The sequence below is a fragment of the Cupressus sempervirens genome, chromosome 10 (assembly GCF_028749045.1).
Source record: "Cupressus sempervirens isolate cs-2001-9-10 chromosome 10, ASM2874904v1, whole genome shotgun sequence".
Lineage (NCBI taxonomy): Eukaryota > Viridiplantae > Streptophyta > Pinopsida > Cupressales > Cupressaceae > Cupressus > Cupressus sempervirens.
Window position 1 is genome coordinate 17,554,174 of NC_143127.1, and position 23,597 is coordinate 17,577,770.

At 39.2% G+C, this 23,597-nt stretch overlaps 1 protein-coding gene across 4 annotated transcripts in view; it reads left to right on the forward strand.

The window, feature by feature from the left end:
• The window catches only part of LOC149532349 (condensin-2 complex subunit CAP-D3-like), a 107,121-nt gene that overhangs the window by 16,171 nt on the left and 67,353 nt on the right, over positions 1-23,597 (forward strand). The window contains exons 2-12 of one of the 4 annotated variants that reach the window (XM_089804170.1): positions 11,598-12,679; positions 12,910-13,665; positions 13,757-14,272; positions 14,413-14,504; positions 16,489-16,576; positions 16,772-16,886; positions 17,010-17,139; positions 17,255-17,429; positions 17,518-17,711; positions 17,814-18,277; positions 23,383-23,426. In XM_089804170.1, coding sequence (XP_089660296.1) covers positions 11,598-12,679; positions 12,910-13,665; positions 13,757-14,272; positions 14,413-14,504; positions 16,489-16,576; positions 16,772-16,886; positions 17,010-17,139; positions 17,255-17,429; positions 17,518-17,711; positions 17,814-18,277; positions 23,383-23,411 — 3,641 coding nt within the window. In that variant the 3' untranslated portion in view covers positions 23,412-23,426. Of the gene's footprint in view, positions 1-11,597; positions 12,680-12,909; positions 13,666-13,756; positions 14,273-14,412; positions 14,505-16,488; positions 16,577-16,771; positions 16,887-17,009; positions 17,140-17,254; positions 17,430-17,517; positions 17,712-17,813; positions 18,278-18,372; positions 18,774-23,382; positions 23,427-23,597 lie in introns of those variants that run through there. The other 3 variants (XM_089804172.1, XM_089804171.1, XM_089804173.1) reach the window with 3 other exon arrangements.

The following is a 23,597-nucleotide window of genomic DNA, read 5'->3' on the forward strand; positions in this document are numbered from 1 at the left end:
CACCATTTCTGTCATTTTTTGTTGATTCTGCACTCTTTCTGGCAACTATAGATGCGTCCCCTTTCCTTTGGCATCATCTGTAACTCATTCTGAACAACTTGAATCTGTCGTCATTTTTATTTTTATTTTTAAAATTTTGCAATTTCTCCTTCTTGACGAAATTAGTGTGCCTCTCGAAACTCTTGGCGGAAATCCTAATCCTCTGGATGGAAATTGTCGAGCGCACAAATTGAGAACCGCCAACAACAAAAGAATGATGGCCAACTGCTCGAAAAATGAGAACAACCTTCCCCCGTATGCCGAGGCCAGTTACGTTGTTCAACTGAAGCACAGAGAAAACCCAAGAAAGCGCATCGAAATCTTGTATTCCCGCGGAGAAGTCTGCTAACCGGAGGAGTTTTCTAAGTTCTATGCCCGCGGTCCTCTTCCTTTTACCTGCGGAGTCGTCTGGTGAGAATGCTTTCTTTTAAGTCCGCGGCCTTCCTATTTACTGGCGAAGACTGTCCGCGTGGAGGAGATTTTCAGCAGTTTTTGGAGGAAAAGAACGTTTATGTTTCTAAGTCCGCGGGGCTTTTATGTTTAGTGGAGAATTTTAGCAAAGTTTTATGCCCGCGGACATCTGCCCGCGGGGCTTTTAACAACCCACGGACAGATTGTCCGCGGGGACTTTCCACTTCATTCCCGCATACAGGCTGCTGCCCTCGGGGTCTTTCTCTGTCCGCGGACAGGCTGTTGCCCGCGGGCCTTTTTGTCCGCGGGGCCCCAAATTTTTTCTTTTTTTTTTTTCTATTTTTGTGAAAAATAAAAATACAGAGGTACCTTAATTTTGCCTCCAAGTGTCGCCATTCTACAACGACGACGGAGTCAGCTGGCCATCTTGTGACAGCGACGGAGTCAGTTGGCCATCCTGTGACAGCAACGAAGTCTTCCTGGCACCATATATTTTGAATTTGGATCTGTTGACTGCTGAAGGTACCTTCTGCCCGTTCAAAGTTGATAATCTGATCGCTCCATTGTCACCGACCTTTCGAATCTGATATGGTCCAACCCATCTGGCCTTAAACTTTTCCACTTTGATTTCATTCCAATCGTCGTACGCCTTATGTCTGTTCTGTGCCACTTTTGTCGTCCACTGTGCATGTGGTCGTCGCGCAACTGGATTATTTCCTTGCTGTCGATGCCCTTCCACTAATTTTATGCTGCGTTGTAACCTTTTCTTTCCGCGCAGTCCATTCACCATGTATCGGACAGTGAGATCTTTCGTTTTTCTGTGTTCAGACTGTATGTTCTTCCCCTCAGCTTCAGCCATGGTAGCTTTTCCTTCTTCCGCTTCCCTGCATTCCTCCAGACATTCATTTTCCTTTGTTTTGTCACGTTCGTCGACCGTTAACATATTGCAACTCGGAAACAGTTCATAGTCTTCTATCTGCCAATGGTAAAAGCCATTCACCGAGTCTAGGTCGTCGTCATTCGATCTTCCGTCTAGTCTCAATATTCCTTCTTCGTCCGGTTCCATTCTCTTCTTTCCTTCATCATCACTTTCGTCGTCACTTTCTGAATCTGACGTTGCTGCCTCCTCGCCGACCATTTGTGTGTGCAGGTCAATTGTGAATCTTTTGCCTCCGCCCTCCATTGATAGGGTGTTTTGTTTCCAATCATGCTTTACTTTTGCTTGCACCAATCAATCCCGTCCTAGAATAGCATCATATCCTTTTCTTTTCAATGGAATAACCACAAAATCCAATAAAAATGGTTGCGTACCAATAGTTACCGTTTGCGCCCTTAAGGTTTCCAACGGTTTGATCCCGTGCTGGTCTGCCGTGAGCAACTGAAATGCAGGTGGCCACAATGTCGGCTTTTCCAACTTCTTCCAAGTATCCTCCGGTAAGACATTCACACCGGACCCTCCGTCGACAATTGTGTCTGTCAAAACATTTCCCAAAATCCCCATTTCAACGACCATCGGATGCCGTCCGAATGCGAGTGCTAGCAATATTGGGTCTGTTGTCATCACTTCCCTACTATCCCATCCTGTGTCCTCCGGTGCTTTTGGAAACAGTGTATGATTTAGAATGGCCGTTCGTAATTGGGGCATTGTGAGAAGGAGGTCACTTATCTTGACCAGTATCTTCGTTTGTAAGATTTGCCGTACAATGTTTTGTTCTGTGAAGTTCTTTGCCAAGGTGCCGGTGATGTCCTTCAACTGAGATGTCCCTGCCGACGATGCCTTTGCAATGTCCGCCTGCGCTTCCCCCACTTTTTTCTTTTCCTCCGCTTGCCTCCGTGTAATTGCCAGAACCTCCTCTACATTTGTGCCAACAGTGATCAAGTTTACTCCAACCTTTGGACACTTGGAATCTTCGTGATCGTCGGGTCCGCACCATCTGCATAATAATTTGGGTGTGTTTGCCATTGTACAATCCCGCGCAAAATGACCCCACAAATTACATGCTGGGCATTGAACGATCGACCGTCCGTTTGCATCATATTAAGTTCGACTTCGGCTCCCATTATTATTGTTATTGTTTGCATTGTTATTTTGCCCGTTGCTATTATTCCTGTATCCTCCAGATGTAGCACCAGCAGTATTCGTGTTTCCGCTACTATCCGACGGGGAAGCCTCTTGTGTGAGAAGCACCTGCGGAGATCCTCTTGTCTTCATGTTAAAGGGGCAGTCTTTCGTTGAATGGCCCATGATCTGACAAATGTCACAAGATTGGTTTTTTGGACACAATTCTTTAGTATGGCCGTCGGTCTTACATTCTGTGCACCACAATTCACTTCCTTCTAGCTCCTTCTGCATATTTTTAAACTCCTTCATCATGCGAATCATATCCTTTTGTAGGGCCCGAACTTTCTTGCTACTGCCTTCGTTGTCGCTGCTATCATCTCCGGCAAGCTCATCGTCATTAGAATCAGATGAGCTAGTTTTCTTCTTCTTTGTCTTTTGTTCACTTTCAAGATCCAGTGCTCTATTATACGCATCCACATACGACGACGGTGGCACAATTTTCATTTTTCTCCGCAATTCCGATCGTAGGCCGTCTGCAAACCATCTTTTCTGCAATCCGTCTACCGGCTTGCTTTCCATTTTGTTTATTAAGTCTTTTAATCTCCTGGCATAGACACGGACAATTTCGTGCTTCCCCTGTTTGGTATTGAAAATTTCTGCTATGATTTCATTATCATCCCGCAAGAGTTTAAACTCTGCCAGAAACTCCTTTTTAATGTTATCCCAGCTATTTAGCTTTTGTGGATCCGTATTCGAAAACCAATCAATTGCCACGCCTCGTAGGGCTGCCGAAAATTGTCTCATCCAGTCGTCTTCATCAGTTATGCCATTTGCCCTCCAGATCGTTTCACATGTCTTACAATGTAGAATGGGATCGGCCGTACCATCGTCATTGAACTTTGGCAGTTTCTCTTTTGGTCTCGCCATCACAATTGGTTTCTGTAAACAGGCGTTGCTCGGTCCTCCAATACTGGCGCTCTTCACTCCCACACCGACAGTCTGCACTACCACACTGGCGGTCTGCACTCCCACACTGACAGTCTGTACTCCGGCGGACTGGTCTCCCACACCGGCGGACTGCACTCCCACACCGGCGGACTGGTCTCCCACACTGGCGGACTGCTCTCCCACACCGGCGGACTTCTCGGAGGTCTCGACAGCTGCAAACCTTGGTGAAGAAGAAGGATCTTTTGAAATTGTTTCTCACGGAAGTCTGTCCCTGATGAAGAGGTCATTCCACGCTCGTGCTCCCTCGGCACTGCGAGCCGTGTGAGTTGATGCTCTTCCGTCTGAATTTTCTTCTCTCGGCGAACACAAATTCAAGAACTCCTCTCGTGCTTCTTCCACCAATTCCACCCGCTGCCGAGTCTCCTCCAACAATTCCTTCGCGCTTCGGTTTTCGTCGGCAATCTTTTGAAATCTCCGTCGGCGTTCAGCTTGTTGTGCCAGAATTAAATTCTCTTGCGCAATACGGATTCCATCTTTTCCCTTCGCCTTATTTCGATCCTTGTTAAGCTGATTTGGCATTAATCTTCATTCCTCCCACCTTCCAGATTCATAAGGCAACGGCGCCAAATGTTTACTGTATAGGTAAAGAAATCAACGCATACAGACAATAATAGCAGAATAATATTCGCATATGCCAGAACTTACATTAGGCTTCATAATATTCGCAATAGCAGATGATTCATGATTTACAATGATCCCAGATGGGATATAAATACTACCGCCGAACCTTCTCGAAGGAGTCCATCAGCCACAAATATTCTATCCAGTACAAACTATTTACTGACGACGTCGGCTACAGAATACAGAAACACCGCCGGACATCACCCCGTCGGCTACAAAATACAAAAACACCACCGAACATCATTCCGTCGGCTACAGAAACACCACCGGAACCATCCAGTCAGCTGACAGAGATCTGCAAAAACCCACTAGGAATATGCAAAATTTTTGTTAATTCAACATAGGAATCGAGGGGTTTCAAAAATACCTTAATCGGATCAAAAACTTGAAAAACTTTGCAGAGTTCTTGAATAGAGGGCAGATTTGAAGAAAAAGGTAGATATTAATCAATGCAGAGGATTGTGTTAGCTAAGAATGCAGAAGATTGAGGCAGAAATTTTGAGTAAGGTCAAAGATGCGTCACATTGAAGCAAAAATGTAGCAGAAAAACACAAAATGGCAACGAAATTCACGCGTTGTGTAGAAAAAGAGACCGTGGGTGAATAAAAAAAGGTTGCAAAAGACTATAAAATGCCTAAGTTGTTGATAAGAAACGAGAAAAATGCGACCAAAAGTCAGAGACACATTTGCAAGGGTAGGAAGATGCCCTAAATCTTGAGGGAAAAATGTTAATTTAATGACTTGTGATTTTACACAAATTAATTGCAAAAAGAATTGGACGTCGAATTCCTAGTTGGGTTTGGAGGTAAAAATAAGATGTAAATTTTGAGCACATTGGGGCAAATATTTCGAAAATCTTGAACTAATATTTTCAAAAAAAGTTTTTTTTTTGAGAGGACAGGAATTTTCTCTGATGCCATATTAGGGTAAAACAATGAATGCGTTATCAAGCAAAGATCATGAAATATCTAAATATATAAGATACAAGAGAATGTTTCTATAACGAACAAGAGAGAGGAAACTAAAACATTCATGTGGAGTGGGAAAGAAAGTTTGCATAACGAATAGAAGGAATTTATGTTAACATGACAAAAAGAGTGGCCATTAGAAAAAGATGGAAGAGAGAGTAAATAGAAACTATCTAAATAGTAATAGGCCTAAGTAAACATGCCTGTTTTGGGTAAACATAGATTATCCCAACATAGCTAAAGTGGAATCTCCAAGCAGTTCCATTTTTGTTTGTTAACTAAGGTTTGGTATCCATCTTTAACATTGTAGATTGTAGTTTTAGATTCTAGCTAGACAAAGGAATCATCCAAGCTCTTGGGATTAATAGATCTCGTACCTAGAAGGAAGATAACTCTAATTTTTCTTCATAAGTCAAAGTGGTGTTGTTAAGGGATTTCCATTCCAATTCTAGACTTGGAATTCCCTTAGGGAACACCACATAGTTGTTTAAGGTCCCCCCCATAGATTGGAAAGATTGGTCTTGGTATTAGGGGATTCTATTTTGGAAAGCAAAGAATAGTCTCCCTACCTAGACCTATATCCCAAGATTTTTTTTTTGAGATTATATTTCTATATTCCAACATAAAGTTCCACAATTTGAAACCTCCCGAAGGATTAAGTGTTCTAAAGATATTTGTAGAGTTGTCTGGATCGTGGTATTTGTTATAAAGGATTCTGGCCCATTTTTTGTGTGGATTCCGATACATTCTCCAAATCAATTTGGCACCCATGGTCTGGTTATTAGTACTTTTATTAATGCATTGATTAATATTATATATAGTAGTTATACATACTTTTGAAATCTCTCTCTCTCTCTCTCTCTCTCTCTCTCTCTCTCTCCCTATATATATATATATATATATATATATGGGTTTGTTTATACTATTAATTTATGGCACTGTCTTTTCAAAACTAGATAAGGAGCTATATATTAATTTCAAGATGACTTGTGTATTGATTACATATGATATATCTGTTATGACCCATGATAGACAATCCCTCCCAAAATTGTTTGCCCTCAAGCAATTATAAATTTGGGTACCTACCATGATTACTCTTATTTACAACTGAATTATGATCTTATCTAAATTATTTCATAATGGTTTTTATTGAATCAAAATCATCATTTGCATGATAGATACTCAAGGTCATATAAATGAAAATATGAAACACATATATGAATATATGATGACACAAAGCATACATATGAATGCATGAAGACAAAGTGTATACACAAAGCATACACATTAATGCATGAGGACACATAGTAGACACAAAGAAGACATATAATACATATGGCTCTTCTTACTAACTAGAATACATGTATTGATTCATCATGTTACAATTTAACCACTGAGATTTCTAGAGCACTAGGATACAAAAGCATCATGGTTCCTCCATAAAGCTGCATGTATATGTTGTTTCCTTTTCTTATGAGTTATTGCTCTTAAGATTTGTTTCATTGTACCTTGTTTTCTTGCTTGGTTGCTTTTGTATCTTTGTCGAATATTGCTTATATTTTGTGGACTCACTCTTTCCTTCCACATCTATGCTCTGGTCCCAATTCCTCTGTACATCTAGAAACTCTTATTTTGTTTCAAATTCTTCTCTATGGAAAATGTGCCCTTGACGCCAAGGTTCTTGGTATTTGAAGCATAAATTCTCTTTCTCAAGTTCTTCATTGAAATCAAAACCTTATCCTACCTATCTTCCTTATGTAAAGTTTTTGTACGTTGCTTTGCAACTTTGATATTTGTAGATGACGTTTCTAAACTTAAGGCTATTTCAAAAGCATCATCTTGGGTAGTTGGTTTGAAAGCAGCCACCAATCCCTTCATCGATTCTTTTAACCCATCCACAAATAGATAAAGTAGGTTTTCCTCATCTATTCCTATGACTCTTATTGAAATCTTTTGGAACCTAGAGATGTATTTATCTACTGTCCCTGTTTGCTATTGCTAAGTCAAATATTTGAAATCTTTTTGGGGATGTTTATGGTCAAACCTTTTATTCAGCTTTTGTGAGAATTCTTTGTAAGGAGTAATATTCTAGTGGCCTTGGGTGAAGATACCATTTTGCCATCAATCATGGGTTGTGCCTTCCAAGTGAAACATGGCAAATTGGATTGTAGCCTTGTTTGTCACAGCTGAGGGTTAAGTAAGTATTTTATTGTTGGAGCCATCACTGAGTCGTTCTTTTTCCTGATCTGTCAAAGTTTGGGAGGCTCGCCTTATTTATCTTATTTTTTAAGTCCTTATTAGAATGCCCCCGTTCTCTCCTAGGAGTTTCTAATTTCTCTACTTCACAATAATCCCTGAATGATATGCTATTCCTTGTTTCAAGTCTAAAATCTATGTAAGCTTCTGCTAATTCCTTCGTGTTGATACAGAGGTGACTGATTTATTCTTCCTCTTTTGGGGTATCCTTTCTTGGTAGGACGGATTGTTTCATGATCCAAGGTGTGGATGACCTACTATTGTTCTCTAAATAATTTGCACAAGTGTCTCTTCCACTAGGATACAAGCTAAGAGCATTGATTGAAGAATGCATGTTTTGTAAGGCTTGTATTAGGACTTGGGGCCTTTCGTTTTGTTTCATTAATTCCTTGGTTGTTATTTCCATGAATGCCTTCATCTCCTCACCCCTTGGTTCACCCTTGTAATATTTTGTTATGGGTGAGACTTTGTTACATCTTTTCTTCTTTGCCTTTCTAATGCCTTTGGAGTTTGGCTTCTTTGTGTCAACTACCTCTCATAGGGTGGTAGGAAAGCTACTTTGATACCAATTGTAATGTCCTCTACTTGGAGGCTGCCAATTTTCAATGATTAACGCACATTACTATGCATCTAAATTGAATTTGTTTTAAGAAACGATGAATGATTCATAATCAATTTAGCAATTAACACATTTAAGCCCAATTCTTTATTTTCTCTTAATTATGCCAATCTTAACAAGGATGGGAATTTCCATGGCACAGGGCGCTTGACTCTAATCTATAAGAGTATTATCATCAACAAATTGAGGATTAATCAACTCTTCAGAATTAGGGAGAGTAATACCTTTGATAGGCGGACCCAGAGAAGTATCTCTTAGAATGTAGAATAAAGCATCTGCAACGATCACAAAGATAAAGAAACATTACATAAACTAGAGGAGTTTATTGAAACCAACTTCAGACTTACACCAATGGAGTCATTGCTATGAGCAATCCATCCAAAAACCACTGCACTACATAACACACTCATTCCATGAGTTCTGCCACTACCATTACACAAAGTTTTACAATGTAGCATCAAGTTCACAAAATTTGGCATTCAGTGATGCCTTAACACCCTGAATAACCAGAGCATAAGAATGAGAGTAATTACACCCTTGTTAGTTACAACTTTGTCAATGATGAGTTTTTTTCCTTGTAATCATCAGACTTGCATTTTAAACCAATTTCATTCCTTCCTGAATGTCTTGCTATTCACATTATGCAAAATTAGGCAAAATAGGGCTCAAATCCTGCCCTAACCAGATCTTTGTAAAATCTGTAGCCCACACTTCAAACGAAATTGGCAATAAAACTTCTGCAATGAAGAGTATTCTACAAACAACCAGACTATTCTTACACCTCAATGGCAGACCAGACTATTGGCAATTTGACAATTTATACAAAAACTTCAAAGAAAATCAAAACAAAAGACATCAACCCAACCAGACCAAACACTAGAGAGAGAAGGAAGATTACCCAGACTTCATCTAAGGGCACGAGGGACAAAGCCCTGAATTCTTTCTCTAAGCATGGTATTGATTTGAGCCTCAGAACAATCTTCCTCAACCTTCTTTCCTCCCTTGCACGACTTAGCTCTTGCAACTTCTCTTCATCAAATGCAGTCCATCCCAGACGAGCCTTTATCTATGCAATGTTATCATCAATAATATGTTGCATAACCAATAATTTTTGGGTAAACCAAGCCTTCCTTACCTTCTTGAATCTTTTATGGCTAACCTTTCATCAAACCTGCACACAAATGGAGTGTACTTCGTGCTTGGGATTTTTTCAAGACCATTCTGCTTCTCACCGAAATTAATTCTAATGCCTGGAATGGAGGCCTCCAAAATTTCATCTAAACCAACCAATGCCCCAGGAGGAACCAACTTCATTATCATAAATCTTACTATGTCTTTACCTTCATCCAACTGCTGTGCCCATGTCATAATCATTGGATAGATGTTTGTGTTGGTGCGATCGCGAATTTTCGTGCTGTGATCATGAAAATGGTTTTGTTGTTTCTGGCATTGGAGTTTGAATGTGATTTCCATTGTTCACAGACTCAAGTTGATTTTGCTCTGCTGATTCTCCACAAATTTACAATGATTTTTAGTATGAGGACACATACCTCAATTACTTAAGGTGGTTATCAATGGAAATGCAATTAAAGACTTGTCACATCCATCTTAGTACTTCAAAAAACGGACATCACCTCAACTCCATTGGCTGCATGTTGCATTAATGGGAAGGGGAATGGTGGCCAACTCAGTGTGTAGAGGAATGAATGTTAGGTTGATTTCATTCCTTCCATTTGACATTGATGAAATTCTCAAAAGCAATTTCAAGCAAGAAAAGGTTTAAAAACTGTTTGTACATTGTGTCAGCCTCCCTGTTCCCTTGTCTTTTTTTGTGTGATAACATAAAATCCTCAAAGAATGCTCTCATCATTGATTTTGGAGACTTAGTTCTGGAGTTGCCATCCCTCCATGTCACCTTTTATAATGACATTTTGGATTATATGTGAATCACCTTCAACATGTAGTCTTGTGGCTCCTAATTTTTTTGAGGCTCCGATTGCCAATAGCGCTGCCTCAGCTTCTGCAACATTCTTTTTTGACCATTCATAAGATGTTTGTTTCCACAAGCAATGAGATCCCTTTTTGAATCTCTTATTATTAATCCTGCCCTAGAAGGGCTTTGGAAAAAATCTCACTTTTGGTTCCTGGATGTTTTCCTAAATTATTTGTGCTGGTATTATTTAAACAATATATTATATATGTAATATAAATTGAACCACGTCTTCTCCACTTCTAGCTATGTTAGGTTTTACCTTGGGTGCAAGGGAAAGCTCCAATATCACCAACAAATGGTTATAAAGGTGTAAAGTATGTAATTTTTGAAGACAAGTATGACTTAAGTATTGTACCGAGGAGCATTAGAGAAACTCTCACTGGTCACTAGTTTCTATATGATAAATCGAGAAAGAGGACAACTAGTTGTGTACTTATTTTTTGTAGTAGCCCCTTTGAATTAGCTGCAAAAAAGGTCATATTGCAACTGTCACTACCAAAGCTAGTTTTTCCTCTGGCAAGTATTCCAGAGTAAAATTATGTATTTTTGTGAGCTGTTACGATTCTAATGTAGTTCACATTATTCATACCTCTTTAAAAACCTGATTTATTACAGTAATTAGTATGGTGGAAGTAATATCATTTTACTTATACAAGTTCTGATATTTTGTGGATTAAGTATGAGATGAGTGATATTGATGTGTATCCATAAATGCATTGACACATTTCAGTTCCCTTGATAAGGCTTTGGACATGTAGGAGGATCCTTTGGTTCATCTTCATCAACTTTCCAATGTTTTTGTGGTGTTCATAATTCAACAAACTTGACTCTCGAGAGATTTGAAGATGCAGACTGTCAATGTGCTGAGAATAAGTGAAATTTATTATTTGATGTGATTATATTGATGTATATAATTTGATGGTGACATCATGTTTATAGCTATAAACATCTTGGAATATAGTAAGATTTGTGTGCGAGTCTATATTACTTCTTAAATAATTAAATGTCCATGGAATACTGGTAAATAAATAAACAATAGTTGCCAAGGCATTGATATTGTTAGTAGTAACTTCTTGAATTTTTAAAAAGAATATCAGTAAACGTGTAAATAAACTTCCAATAATTTACAGGCATTCACGTTATTATTTTAAATTTTCCCATGGATTTTTCAAATATTAGATTTGTCTGCTCAGTAAATTGACAATCAAGGCTTTGTTTGTATTGTTACTTTTAAAAATTTCTTACAAACTTCAAAATGTAGGTTTGTGCAAAAAAATTAATTAAGGCTTTCATGGGCAATTATATCGAGATCAAATTCTGGATTAACTTAGTGCTTGCCTATGGTCTGACATATCAAGTGCAGTGCCTTTGCCATTTTCATAGAGAGGCAGCTCATTCGAAATGTCAGACCTTAAATGATCACATTGTTGTTTTTTTTATTAAAAAAATCAATAAACATTTAGAATTTCATTGCAAATTTCTGAAATGAGAATTTGGATGATTAATGGTAAATATATGTTTTTTGTGTAATAAATTAGCCAATAATCTATAATTCCTTGATATCTGAAATGAGAAATTTGGCAAATATATTTTTGTAACTCAAAATTTAACTGATTTCAGGTGGGAGCACCCAGCAAAGGGCTCAGATCCGGGTTGCTGTTCTTGAATTCATTACAAAGGAGATGATTGCTATCAAAAGCCAATCAGTGAGGAGATCTGTGGTGGCACTTACAAGGTATTTGAGTGTGAAAGCTCCAGAGAAGACCGAGGCCCGGGCACTTACGGTGGAGGCAATTCTGATGATTGTTAGAGGATTGAGTGGTAGGGAACAGAGGGAATTTGGAAATTTTGTGGCTAAGCTGTCTCTAGGAAAGCCTCGATATCGACTAATTGCTGTGGATCTGGCCGTTTCCCTTCTTGGAGGTCTGCCTGATCCTTTGGGTCTGAACAGAGAGGTTGAGGTTGAAGGAGAGGACAGCTCTATTGCCGAGCAAATGGACAATACAGATTTTTTTCAGGATGAAAATGAGGCTGATGCTTTGAACAAGGAAACATGCAATGGGGATGAGGATGCCATGTTGGATGGCGCTGAATGCTCTGACAAGGACATTCAAGGATCTGCCAATGTTAATTCCAATGCCAATTGCAGCAAAGCAAGTCCAAATACAACAAAATCCATTTGGTGGGGAGAGAGATGCCTTGAGGCCCTGCTTCACCGTTGTTCTGACAAAGTGCCTGCAATACGTGCCCGTGCCCTCACAAACATGGCCCAAGCTATTGAAATTCTTTCAGCCGACATGAAACATCGAATTCATTTGCAAGGATTAATGGGCTTTCGGGGTGCTGAAAATAATATGGTTCATGGGTTGAATGCACAACCGTCAGATGCTGAAAAGTGCTTCACTCCAGGGCAAGAGTGCCCCTCCTTTGGACGTCAAACACCTTCACCTCATTCCAATGCAGATGGTCTAGGTGCAACACCAATCACTCCAGGCGTAGCTCATAGGGATTTAGGATTTCTTTTGAGGAGACGGTGTATGGATGATAAAGTGGCCGTTCGAAAAGCTGCTTTGATTCTGATGACAAAGACAACAGCTCTTTTGGGGAAACCTCCAGATGAGACGATGCTGCAAGCAATGGGGGCAGCCTGTAGTGATCCCATGGTTAGCATTAAGAAGGCTGGACTGCTAGCTCTGTCAGAGGTGTAGTTGCATATTACTTTTGATAATTATTAATAATAGTGTCTAAATCAAACACTGCAAAATGTTTATGGTTTTAACAAATATAATTAGGAGCCTGTGTTGTTAAAGCCTGCATTTTTTTGTTATCTTTCTTGTTTGGATTTGTCTTATTCATTTGTTTTTATGAGATATATATTTGTTACAGAGGTTTGGTGAGAAAAAGTTCTTAGATTTTCAAGATTGTTTCCCAGGTATTCAGAAAATTTCCTGTTGATAGAGTGATTTCAGAATGGTTGCAATCGGTGTTACCTTTAGTAACAGACAATGAATCAAGTATTCAGGAGGAATGCTTGAATTTATTTCAAGAACTTGTTGTGGAACGGATTTCTTCTGTTGCATCTGAGAAGGCATCTAGCAAGAGGACAAATTTCTCTGATCCGTCTTTATTGCAAGGTCAGAATCAAGAGATGGAGATGTTATTTCCACAAGGTGTTTTACACTTATTAAAAGGATTAACTGATGGAAACATAACATCTTGTGTGAAGCGGATATGCATGCTTTTGGGTAAGAAAGGCCAGCTGAAAACTGGAATTGCCTTTGCACTTCAGAACATTATCACCACATCAGAATCCTTGTCACAGAAGCATTCAATACCTATTGATAAGTGGATTGCTCCTCCTGGAACATGGCTGTTGCTTTCTGAAGTTTCACTCTATGTTCCCAAGGCATTAAGTTGGAGATTTCTTCGTCATCATTGGAAACTTCTTGATAAAGCAGAACAAACTAATGACATGTCACAGGGAACACCATATAACACTCCTGTGAAGCAAGGAACCGAAAATAATTTTCAAGAAACTGAAGCTATGTCTATTGGCTGGGCTATAGATCGAGTATTTCTACTTCAGACAATATCGAATGTAGCTGTGGTCCTTATCCCAGATGCAGCTGCGGAACTTGCTCATGACTTGCTCATACGTGTGGAGGCATTCAATATGCATCCTAGGGAGGTAAAATTAAGTACTTGTCAAACACAATGAAATCTATTGCTTTTGTGCGGAATTCCAAATTAGTTTAAAAGTTTGCAATCCTAATCTTCAGGTTGATGCACATGTGAAAGCTCTCATAACTCTATGCAAGCGGCAGGCATCATCAGAAGAAGAAGGAAATCAAATAATCTCTGCTTGGGTTGGTCAGCTTCTCTCTAAAGCCGAGGAAATACTGGATGCATATGTACTACACTCTTCAAATTCTGATAATGCCAACAGTTTTAAGACCCCACAGCCTTTGAGCAAAACTAGGTCACGGATGAAAAAGAAAGGCAATGGTGTACCTTCAGATTTTACCTGTCTTTCAATACAAGTTGTTACTGCAATTTTTACTATTGGTGCACTTGTGCTAGTTTGCCCCACAGCTAAAATGGGGCGCCTTGTTACTTTACTGCAAGCTATGGTTACATCTAAAGCCTCCACTGTAGAAGGAACAAACTGTATTGGTGCTTCTATTTTTCGAAAACAAGTTGCACCTCCTGTGTATACACAAGCTTGGGTTGCTCTTGGCAAAATATGCCTTGCAGATGATAAACTGGCCAAGTCTTGCATCCCTCTTTTCCTACAGGTAGTGTATTAGTTATGTCCTTTGCACGGTTTATGAATATACATAATATTTCTACCATGTTGTAGGTTTATTGCTGGTACATAGCTGTGTTGTTTAGCTGCATGACGTGAAGTTTTATGACAGTACAATTTGATTGACAGGAACTTGAAATAACAGATTCTCCAGCTATACGTAACAACATTATGGTTGCAATGAGTGACTTTTGTGTCCGCTATACTGCTCTTGTTGATGGGTGAGAGGATTTTCTTAATGCCCTTGAGTGTATCTGAAATTTTAAAAGAAATTTGATGTCTAGTTCAACTATGCTATATGTAATGCCCCCAGTTGGCTACCTCTGAAGAGTAGGGACAATTATCATAAACGCTTTCTCTTTACAATATTCTAACACTTAGACTTTGTTAATAGATCTATGTTATCAATAACTTTGGATAGACTTGTATTGTAGAACTTTTTGCAATACTATGTCCTTAACCACTAATTTTGTCTTATGATAAAGCTATTTTGATATTTGATTGATACTTTCGTATTGACAATAGTCACTATAATGTTTTCCTGATATATATATTCCCTGATAGATATTATTTAGTTTGAATATCTTAGATCCGTGGAAGTCTCAAGAAAACAATAACTTGTTTGTACTTATGTTAGAAATGTTCAGATGATGGCTTTATAGATTACTTCAATTCGATATTAACTTCTCTGATATGAAGATATCTTAATATCAGATTTGTACCACAATTCCTCTTGTAGCTCTTGTATATACCAGCTTGGGACTCTTCTCATAGAATGTTACTTTTGCCATGAGTAGTAGTTGTAAGCTGAGCAGGTTCAAATGAGATATGATTAGGATCTGCAATGGTCAGTCCCTTCTATAGTTATGCAGACATAAATCTATATTCTCTAATTTCCACACTGCAGATATTCCACTTCTACATATGCCGTATATCTCTTCTCTGTCCATATGCAAACGGTGGTTATAATTGCAAGAGATTGCACTGCGTACTGCAGTGGCCATTGTTAGTGGATGTCTAATGAATTGGTAACATTTGTTCCTCTAGTATTTTCTTATCTAATGCTTTCCTTATCCAATCCTATGACCTCCCCATGCGCAGATTTATGGTACAAAAACATACTACATGACATCTTCCCTGAGTTGAAGTTCATGTAGCCCGACTGACTGTAGAGAACTAAAACTGCAGATTGGACTTCTTAGATTGCTGACCGATTTCATTCCTGTTCTCACTGATGAATCCTTTTAATCAATGTTTATCTGTTAACAGTGTTGTCTAAAACCATGAGATTCACTCGCTTACTCGTTGTTGTCTTCCCCTTCTCTCATGCTCTCTGTTATATTTCTAAGGATTCAGAATATATCTCCCTAATTGACTGCCACAAATCACTGCTCTAAAGTTCAAAAACCTTCCCATCTATGCTCTGTTCGTCACACTCTCTTCGTACTGCACACTGAACTTTTCTCGATACCATAATCAAAATATGAGCATGCATCTTTATTTTATTACGTGACTTATATGTCTGAAAACTTATTGTTATTGTCACTTGAACTGCAGGTCTTTCATCCTTTCATTAATATCACTGAATGTTTATAGTTGTCTTTCTCCCAACTAACTGGCAATGGTATGAAGCAGATGTAGAAGGAATGAATGATAGTGTCTTTGACAAATTTCTTGTGCTAGTATTCAATATCACTGACTTGATGTCTCCAATTGATTTTCCTATTCAATATCTGCCCTCTGTATCCCTTGTGTGCGATTCCTGCCTCGAGATATATATCTGTCACTGTTGTCCAGTCCTCCTTATTCCCCCCTATGGCGTCCACATAGGATAACTGTTAGTCAAGTTTATCCCCATCTATGCACAGGGTTCCATGTCCATAATCGCTGATTGGGCTCTAATATGTGCTGACTGTACCCACTGTGGCTGAGACTCTCGGTTGCCATTTTGTTGGCTATTCTTCTTTGTTGATATTCGTTGTCTATCTCTCTCCAAATCTTTGCTCCCATTCCCTGCCATTTTCCTTCTTTTCTTTCCAATATTTATACTATTCTTATATATCCAGTGTATTGTTGCATCTCATTTATCAACATTGTATTGTTGCATCTCATTTATCAATTTCAAATTTTGATGACGCTTCAGACTATGCTCTTTATTTTATTGAAAATTTGGAATCCCAGTGTACTAACTTTATATGGAAACAGATGTATTCCCAAGTTAACAAAGTCTCTTCGTGATCCATGTGAGCTTGTAAGGCGGCAGACATTCATACTCCTTGCAAGGTTATTGCAGGTATGCTATTGGGCAAGAAAGGCATTTTGTGTCTTTCCAATTAAGAAATAAGAGATTGCAATCCTAAAGAGAACCATTATGGAGCTTTGAGTTGCACTGATTTAGTGTACAGAAGACCTTGAAAATTAGTTTCGCGCTTTTAACCCTTCTGTCATTTCGTACATGTTTTACAGTTTGTGATGTCTGTTATTACAGAGGGATTATGTCAAGTGGAAGGGGGTCCTGTTTTATCGGTTCCTCTTGGCTCTTGTTGACGAATCGGAAAAGATACAACAGTTGGCAGATTATCTTTTTGGAAGCATTTTGAAAAGTGAGAATTTTACAATAAGATCAGTGGGAAATTGTAACCTTTCTGTAGCAAATGCTTGTCTCTAGCAAATGCTTGATTGCTCAAAGTGTCTGCAGAATACTTATGGATAGATCTGTGTTGCAGCGAAGGCACCACTTCTGGCGTATAATAGTTTTGTTGAGACTATCTTTATATTGAATGATTGTCATGCACATGCTGGTCACAGTGAGACAGTTCAGACCTCAGAGAATGATCGCCGTTTGTTTTCTTTAAGGTGATCTATAGCTGCTGGTTAAAATAAAACACTATATGGAGCATGGTATAAAAATGCTTTGTTGTTAGATATTTAGTGATTAGCTACAGTTCACATAGTTTTGTTTTATTCACAGAGGTAGCAATGAATCAGTATCCTCAAAACGCATGCACATCTATATTTCCTTACTAAAACAGATGGCACCTGAGCATCTATTGGCAACTTCAGCAAAACTTTGTGCAGAAATTCTTGCTGCTGCAGCTGATGGTTTGCTTAATCTTGATGACGATGCTGCACAGTGTGTACTTCAGGTATGCTTATGAGGTTTGGAACTGTAATGCATTCTTGTTTGCCACTTTGTCACTGTTGAATTTTATCTGCTTAAAACATTGATATCAGGATGCACTGCAAATACTAGCATGCAAAGAGATGCGCATTCAAGCTAATCGATTAGGTGGAGGGGCTGAGAATATGGAGCTGGAAGAAGAAAGTGGAGCAGCAGCTTTTGCTGCGGCAAAAGGGCGAGTTGTTACACAGATAGCAAAGAAAAATTTAATACAGAATGCTATTCCAATCTTCATAGAGCTCAAGAGGTAATATTTAATTATTAAGCCTTTAGCTTTCTTCCTAGAAGCAACCAAAGTCATCAGTTTATGTTTGGAGATTCAATCTGATAAAGATAAGGTTCTTTTCAGGTTGCTTGAGAGCAAGAATAGTTCTTTGATAGGCTGCTTGATGGATTGCTTACGTATGATATTAAAAGAGTACAAGAATGAAATAGATGAAATACTTGTAGCAGACAAACAGCTTCAGAAAGAACTCCTATATGATATTCAAAAGTACGAATCCTCCAAAACCAAATCCCAAGGGGCATCAGCAATGTCATCTGCGCAAAATTCTGTACCTCGAAATGTGCATACTGTACCAAATAACAGCACTCAAAAGAGTAACAATACGGCTTCAAAATTGCCTCACAAGGCTTCTGCATCTGTCACGGCTTGCAATGGAAATGTCAAAGGAAAAGAGAATATTGACGTCCATGGTGCTACTGTAGGCAGGGCATCTGCAATGAAGAGGAAAACTTTTCTCTCTCCAGGAATGGAAAAATCTTCAGCTGGCCGAGTCAAATGGCTGGATCAGGCTTCTGGGTCTAGTCAAGGTATGCCTTGAATTTCAGCTGACATTATTTTGTCTCTGTTGCACTCTTCTCCATTTCTTAATCTAACGCCATGTTTCCACTAACATGAAAACTAGGACTAGTTCTGTAGAAAACTCTGCAGGCCTGTCCAGTCTCACAGATTTTAAGGAACACGAGAGGCCAACATTTACTGGCACTGATGACATCTGTTGTCTAGCACGATGTCCTGTGTATATTCTATCATGTTTCTGACTAGAATTTTAAAAGTCTCGTGTACTGATACACTGATACACTGATTTAGGAATTGTTAACTTCAATCTTCCAGTCTGATATAAGCACGAAGAGAGAAAATGCCTTGGTTACTTTTACATATGACAAGAATGACGCGCTATAGTGAGCAGGTTTCATAATTGTACTTTCTAGATGAAGCAGGCGGAACATATTACTTGCTGAAAGCTCTTGTCCCCTTGGTTAAAATTCAAAATTAAATTGCCTGGGATTGTTTGTTTAAACAAAATTTCAGATCTTGACAAATGAATTTTAATTAAAACATAGGTCACATAAATGTGAAAGCTTTACAGGACAACATAGAGCTCTTAAATTAACCAAAAATCTGGTCTGAAACAAAGTTGTGACGTACAAGTTAGAAGAAAATCACTCAGCATTTTGCTGTTTCCGATTTGAAGTTAGTCCTAACATATTTGAGTGGAGACAAGCATATGGTGTTTTTCATTTGTTGAATGACAATGAATTGCAACCACGTTGCCTAATACAGACCTTTCTTACAAATTCTATCCATTTGCCACTTGTATGCAGACCTCAAATTTGTCGAGAAACTGTATCATGAATAAATTGTTTTTGCAACTTCGTGTTATGGGAAACATGACCATAGGGCTGCACGAGAAATCGATTTCATCCAATAACAAGAGCTCTGTATGAGCTTGAGTCCCTGCCTTGGGAGTCTGAAGGAGGGTTGTTTGGTGAACATATAGCAAGATCATACGATTGTATACAAATGGAAAAGTATTTTGACATAGACATCCAATGCCCTTAAAAATGGGGTTGTAAAAAATCTTTCACTTTGAGATGTTTATGAAAAAAATGATTAAAATCAAACTTAAAAACTATTAAAAAATGTTGTAAAAGAAAAAATATTAAATTATGTAATTTGAAAAAATAAATTCAATATTTAAATAGTTTTTAGTTATAAAACTAAATAAATTGTTTAGTAAATTAAGTTCGAAAAATTGAAATAAGGATTAAGAATTAAGATTTGAAATTGAAATAAAATATATACAAATTAATAAATTAAAAATTTTAATTTGCGTCGGTGTTTTCGGAAATCTTCTGCAGTCAATTTTGGATTGGGGTTTTATTGTTTGCATGGCAAGGCTTGGGATTTCTTCTCCGTTGGTGAGAACAGATGGTTCTTCTCCAACTATGCATGCAATGCGATCTGAATCGTTTTATTCAGGGGAGAGCTCCAAGCTGAAAAAAGTTAATGGTTGTTTTCCGCGTAGCCATGATCGCCTTGTTCTGGTTATTCCTCCAACGGTTGTCATGGAGGACATTGATTATTGGACCAAGCATGCTTTGATATGCAAATTTCTTGGAATCCGGATTTCCCTATCCGCTCTTGAGGCATGGATCCTTCGCTCTTGGCAGGTGGAAGGCGATATGGAGATTATGATGGCAGGGAATAGTTATTTTTTTGTTGTATTCTCTTGCATGTTTGATCGTGATTGTGTTTTTGAAGGAGACCCTTATTTCTACAACCATGTGGGGTTATTTGTCAAACCTTGGCATTCAGGTTTTAATTCTGCTGAGGATCTCCCTTCAATAGTGTCAGTTCGGGTTCGCTTGCCTCGTCTTCCCTTGGAATTTTGGCGTGAAGACATTCTTCGACAAATTGTTGCTTTGTTGGGGAAGCCGGCTGCGATCGCACATCAATCCCTCGATAAAAAGGTTATTTCTTATGCTAGAATTTGTGTTGAAATTAATTTGAATAACCCATTACCAGATTCTTTGGAAATTTGTCTGGGGGATTCTTCTTGGGTGCAGCAGTTAGATTATGAATCCCTCCCTTTCCGTTGCCAGATTTGTCATGAATATGGTCATTTACAACGTCAGTGCCCCCGTAACTCGAGTTTCAAAGGAGTGGATGGTTCTACAGCTGGCAATGTTGGTGGTTTGGCAGATACTACAGGGAAAGGACAATCTCAAATGGTTAATACTACCAAGGGGATGAATCCACAAGATGCTACAGGTAAGGGTAAGGCTCAAATGCAGGATAAGGATGGATTTACCCCTGTTCGCCCTCGAGTTAAGGGACATGGTCAAAAGAGGCCTTTGAAAGAAAGATTATTTGATTCAGGTTTTAATCGCTTTGAGGTGCTGGATAGTATGGTTCTAGAGGAGGGTATTCCTCCTCCTATCTCTTCTGATCCAGTTTGCCCAGATGAGAGATCTGTTCCTAATGATGCTTGTGGGGCATCTCAAGTTGTAGTATATCAGAACTGTGAGGTTCCTGTAGCTCCTGTGACAGAGGCTCTAGTGACTCCTGCAGTGTTGGAAGATAATGATGTTGTTTTGGTTGACTTGGTTAAGGATGTGCTACCATCAGGTAAGGGCAAGGGATCTCCTCTCCCCTTGGGGTTGCTGCCTCGACCCTTTAAGCGGGCTTCTTCTACTCCCCCTCTAAGGAGTGGGCGCAAAACAGACCAAGAGAAGATTAAACTCACAAGAGATATATTGATTGAGTCTGGTTCAGTGAAACCTTTGGATTCTCATTTTCCCAATCCTACCCAATGATGATTATTCTCTCATGGAATGTAAGGGGGTTGAATAGCATCCCTAGACAAAAGGCTATTCATAACTTGGTGGTTGATCATATTCCTGATTTTTTTGTATCCAAGAGACTAAGCTCTCTGTGGAGTTCATGGTCCAACATGCCTCTAGTATTTGGTCTCGTGGCCAATGCCAGTGTGTTGGGGCAACATGCAATGCTGGTGGTTTAGCTATATTTTGGGATCCTCAAAAAATTTCTCCTCTTGGCTGGATGTTTTCTCGCTCAGCTCTCTCTATGGTAGCTTCTGCTCTAGACTCAGGAGAGGTAATCATGGTTACTAATGTGTATGCACCTGTTGATCTTGTGGGAAAGGAGGAACTTTGGGAACATATTCAATATGTTAGAAATTGTCATCCTTATCATCCTTGGGTGTTAGCAGGGGACTTCAATTCAGTTTTAAGTCTGGAGGAGAAGCATGGTGGTTTGGCTAGATTGGGGCCTTCTTCTGGTCTTCTTCGACAACACATATCTCTTTTGCATCTCTTTGATGTTAAACCTTCTAATGGTCTCTATACCTGGAATAATCGCAGAACTGGTGTTGTTGCTATCTCAGAACGTCTGGATAGATTTCTTGTTTCTTGCTTCTGGGTTAGTGGCACCCTTACTATCTCTTAAAAAATCCTTGATTGGAGGGGTTCAAATCATTGGCCAATCAAATTTTTCGCTATAGGGGCTTATGTTCCGAAGCATCCTCCTTTTAAGTTCCAGTTGATGTGGCTTCGTGACTCCTCTCTTCATGATTTTGTTTTTTGTTGGTGGAAAGATGGTGCTCCTGCATATGGTACTGCAATGTTCTCATTTTCTAAAAGGCTTCAATATGTTAAAAGGTAGCTCAAGATATGGAATAGGGAATGCTTTGGGAACCTTCACTTTATGAAGAGGCTTGCTCAAGAAGATCTTGATGTCATCACAAGGGAGATTAGAGATCGAAGTTTCTCAAAGGATCTTGGCAAGGCTGAATCCCTTGCTTCTAGAGCTCTAGAAGAATGGGAACTTCGAGAGGAAATTTTTTGGAAGCAAAAGGCTAGAGTTGATTGGCTCCAGGAAGGTGATCGAAACACTGCCTTTTTCCATAAAACAGTGCAATCTCGCCAGAATCAGAGCACTATCTCTTCTTTGGTTAATTCTCAAGGTATCCAACTGAATTCCTTGCCAGCTTTGTTCTAGGAGGCTATTTCGTACTTCTCTACCCTCTTCTTCGAGGACTCTCCTCCTGCTGATAATGAAGAAAATATTATTTTGTCCTGTATTCCTTCCCTTATCACTCAGGAAATGAATGATTATCTCATGCGTCCTATCTCTTTGGAAGAGCTGGAGGAGGTGGTCTTTGGCATGCCTAAGGGGAAGGCTCCTAGTCTGATGGCTTTTCAGTTGAATTCTTTCAGGAATTTTGGGACATCATTAATCATGATTTGTTGGAGGTGGTTAAAGAATCCTATGCTAGCAAGCAGATGCTTCGAGCTTTGACCTCTACATTCTTGACTCTTATTCCTAAGAGAGAGGGTGCTAATCAATTGGAGTTTTTTAGACCAATTGCGTTATGTAATGTGGTTTACAAAGTTATTACTAAGTTGATTGGTGAGAGACTGAAAAGGTGGCTTCCCATTATTATCTCAGAAGAACAAGGTGGTTTTGTTGCTGGCAGACAAATTTTGGATGGGGTGGTTATTGCTACTGAGGCTATTCACTCTATGGCTACTTCAAGGGAGAGAGCCATGTTTGTTAAGTTGGATATGGCTAAGGCCTACGATAGAGTTAAATGGAGCTTCCTAAGGAGTATTCTTCTTTCTTTTGGATTTAGCTCTGACTGGGTGAGTTGGCTTATGAGTTGTGTTACTTCTGCCTCTTTTTCTGTTCTTATTAATGGTCAACCTTCTCAACTATTTGGTGCTTCTAGAGGCCTCCGCCAGGGTGACCCCCTCTCCCCATATCTATTCATCATCATGGCTGAAGGCTTGGGCAGATTCATTAAGCATAAGGTGTCCCAGAATTCTATTCAAGGCTGGCGGTGGGGTAATGTCTTACCTTCTCTTTCCCATTTTCAATTTGTTGATGATTCTGCTCTTGTCGGTCTTGCTAGGATCAAGGAAGTTGAAGCCTTTCGACATGCTTTGGACGTTTATTTGGCAGCTTCAGGGCAGAAAGTTAATGAGCACAAATCTTTCATTTACTTTTTTAACACTCTTGATTCTATTCAGCACAGGATTGTTGGTATCCTACGATTTCAAATAGGTTCACTTCCTTTGACTTATTTTGGCATTCCTATTGCTGTTTCCAGGCAGCCACATCTCTTCTGGCAAAATTTGATTACCAAGCTTCAGGATAAGGTCAATCATTGGACTCATAGATGGCTTTCTACTGCTGCCCGGGTTACTCTTCTTCAAGCTGTTATCCAAGCTCTTCTTACTTATAGAAGCATGGTTCACGTTGCACCTATTTACTTTTTCAAGGGGTTTGATGCTCTTTCTCGACAATTCCTTTGGAGTGGTAATT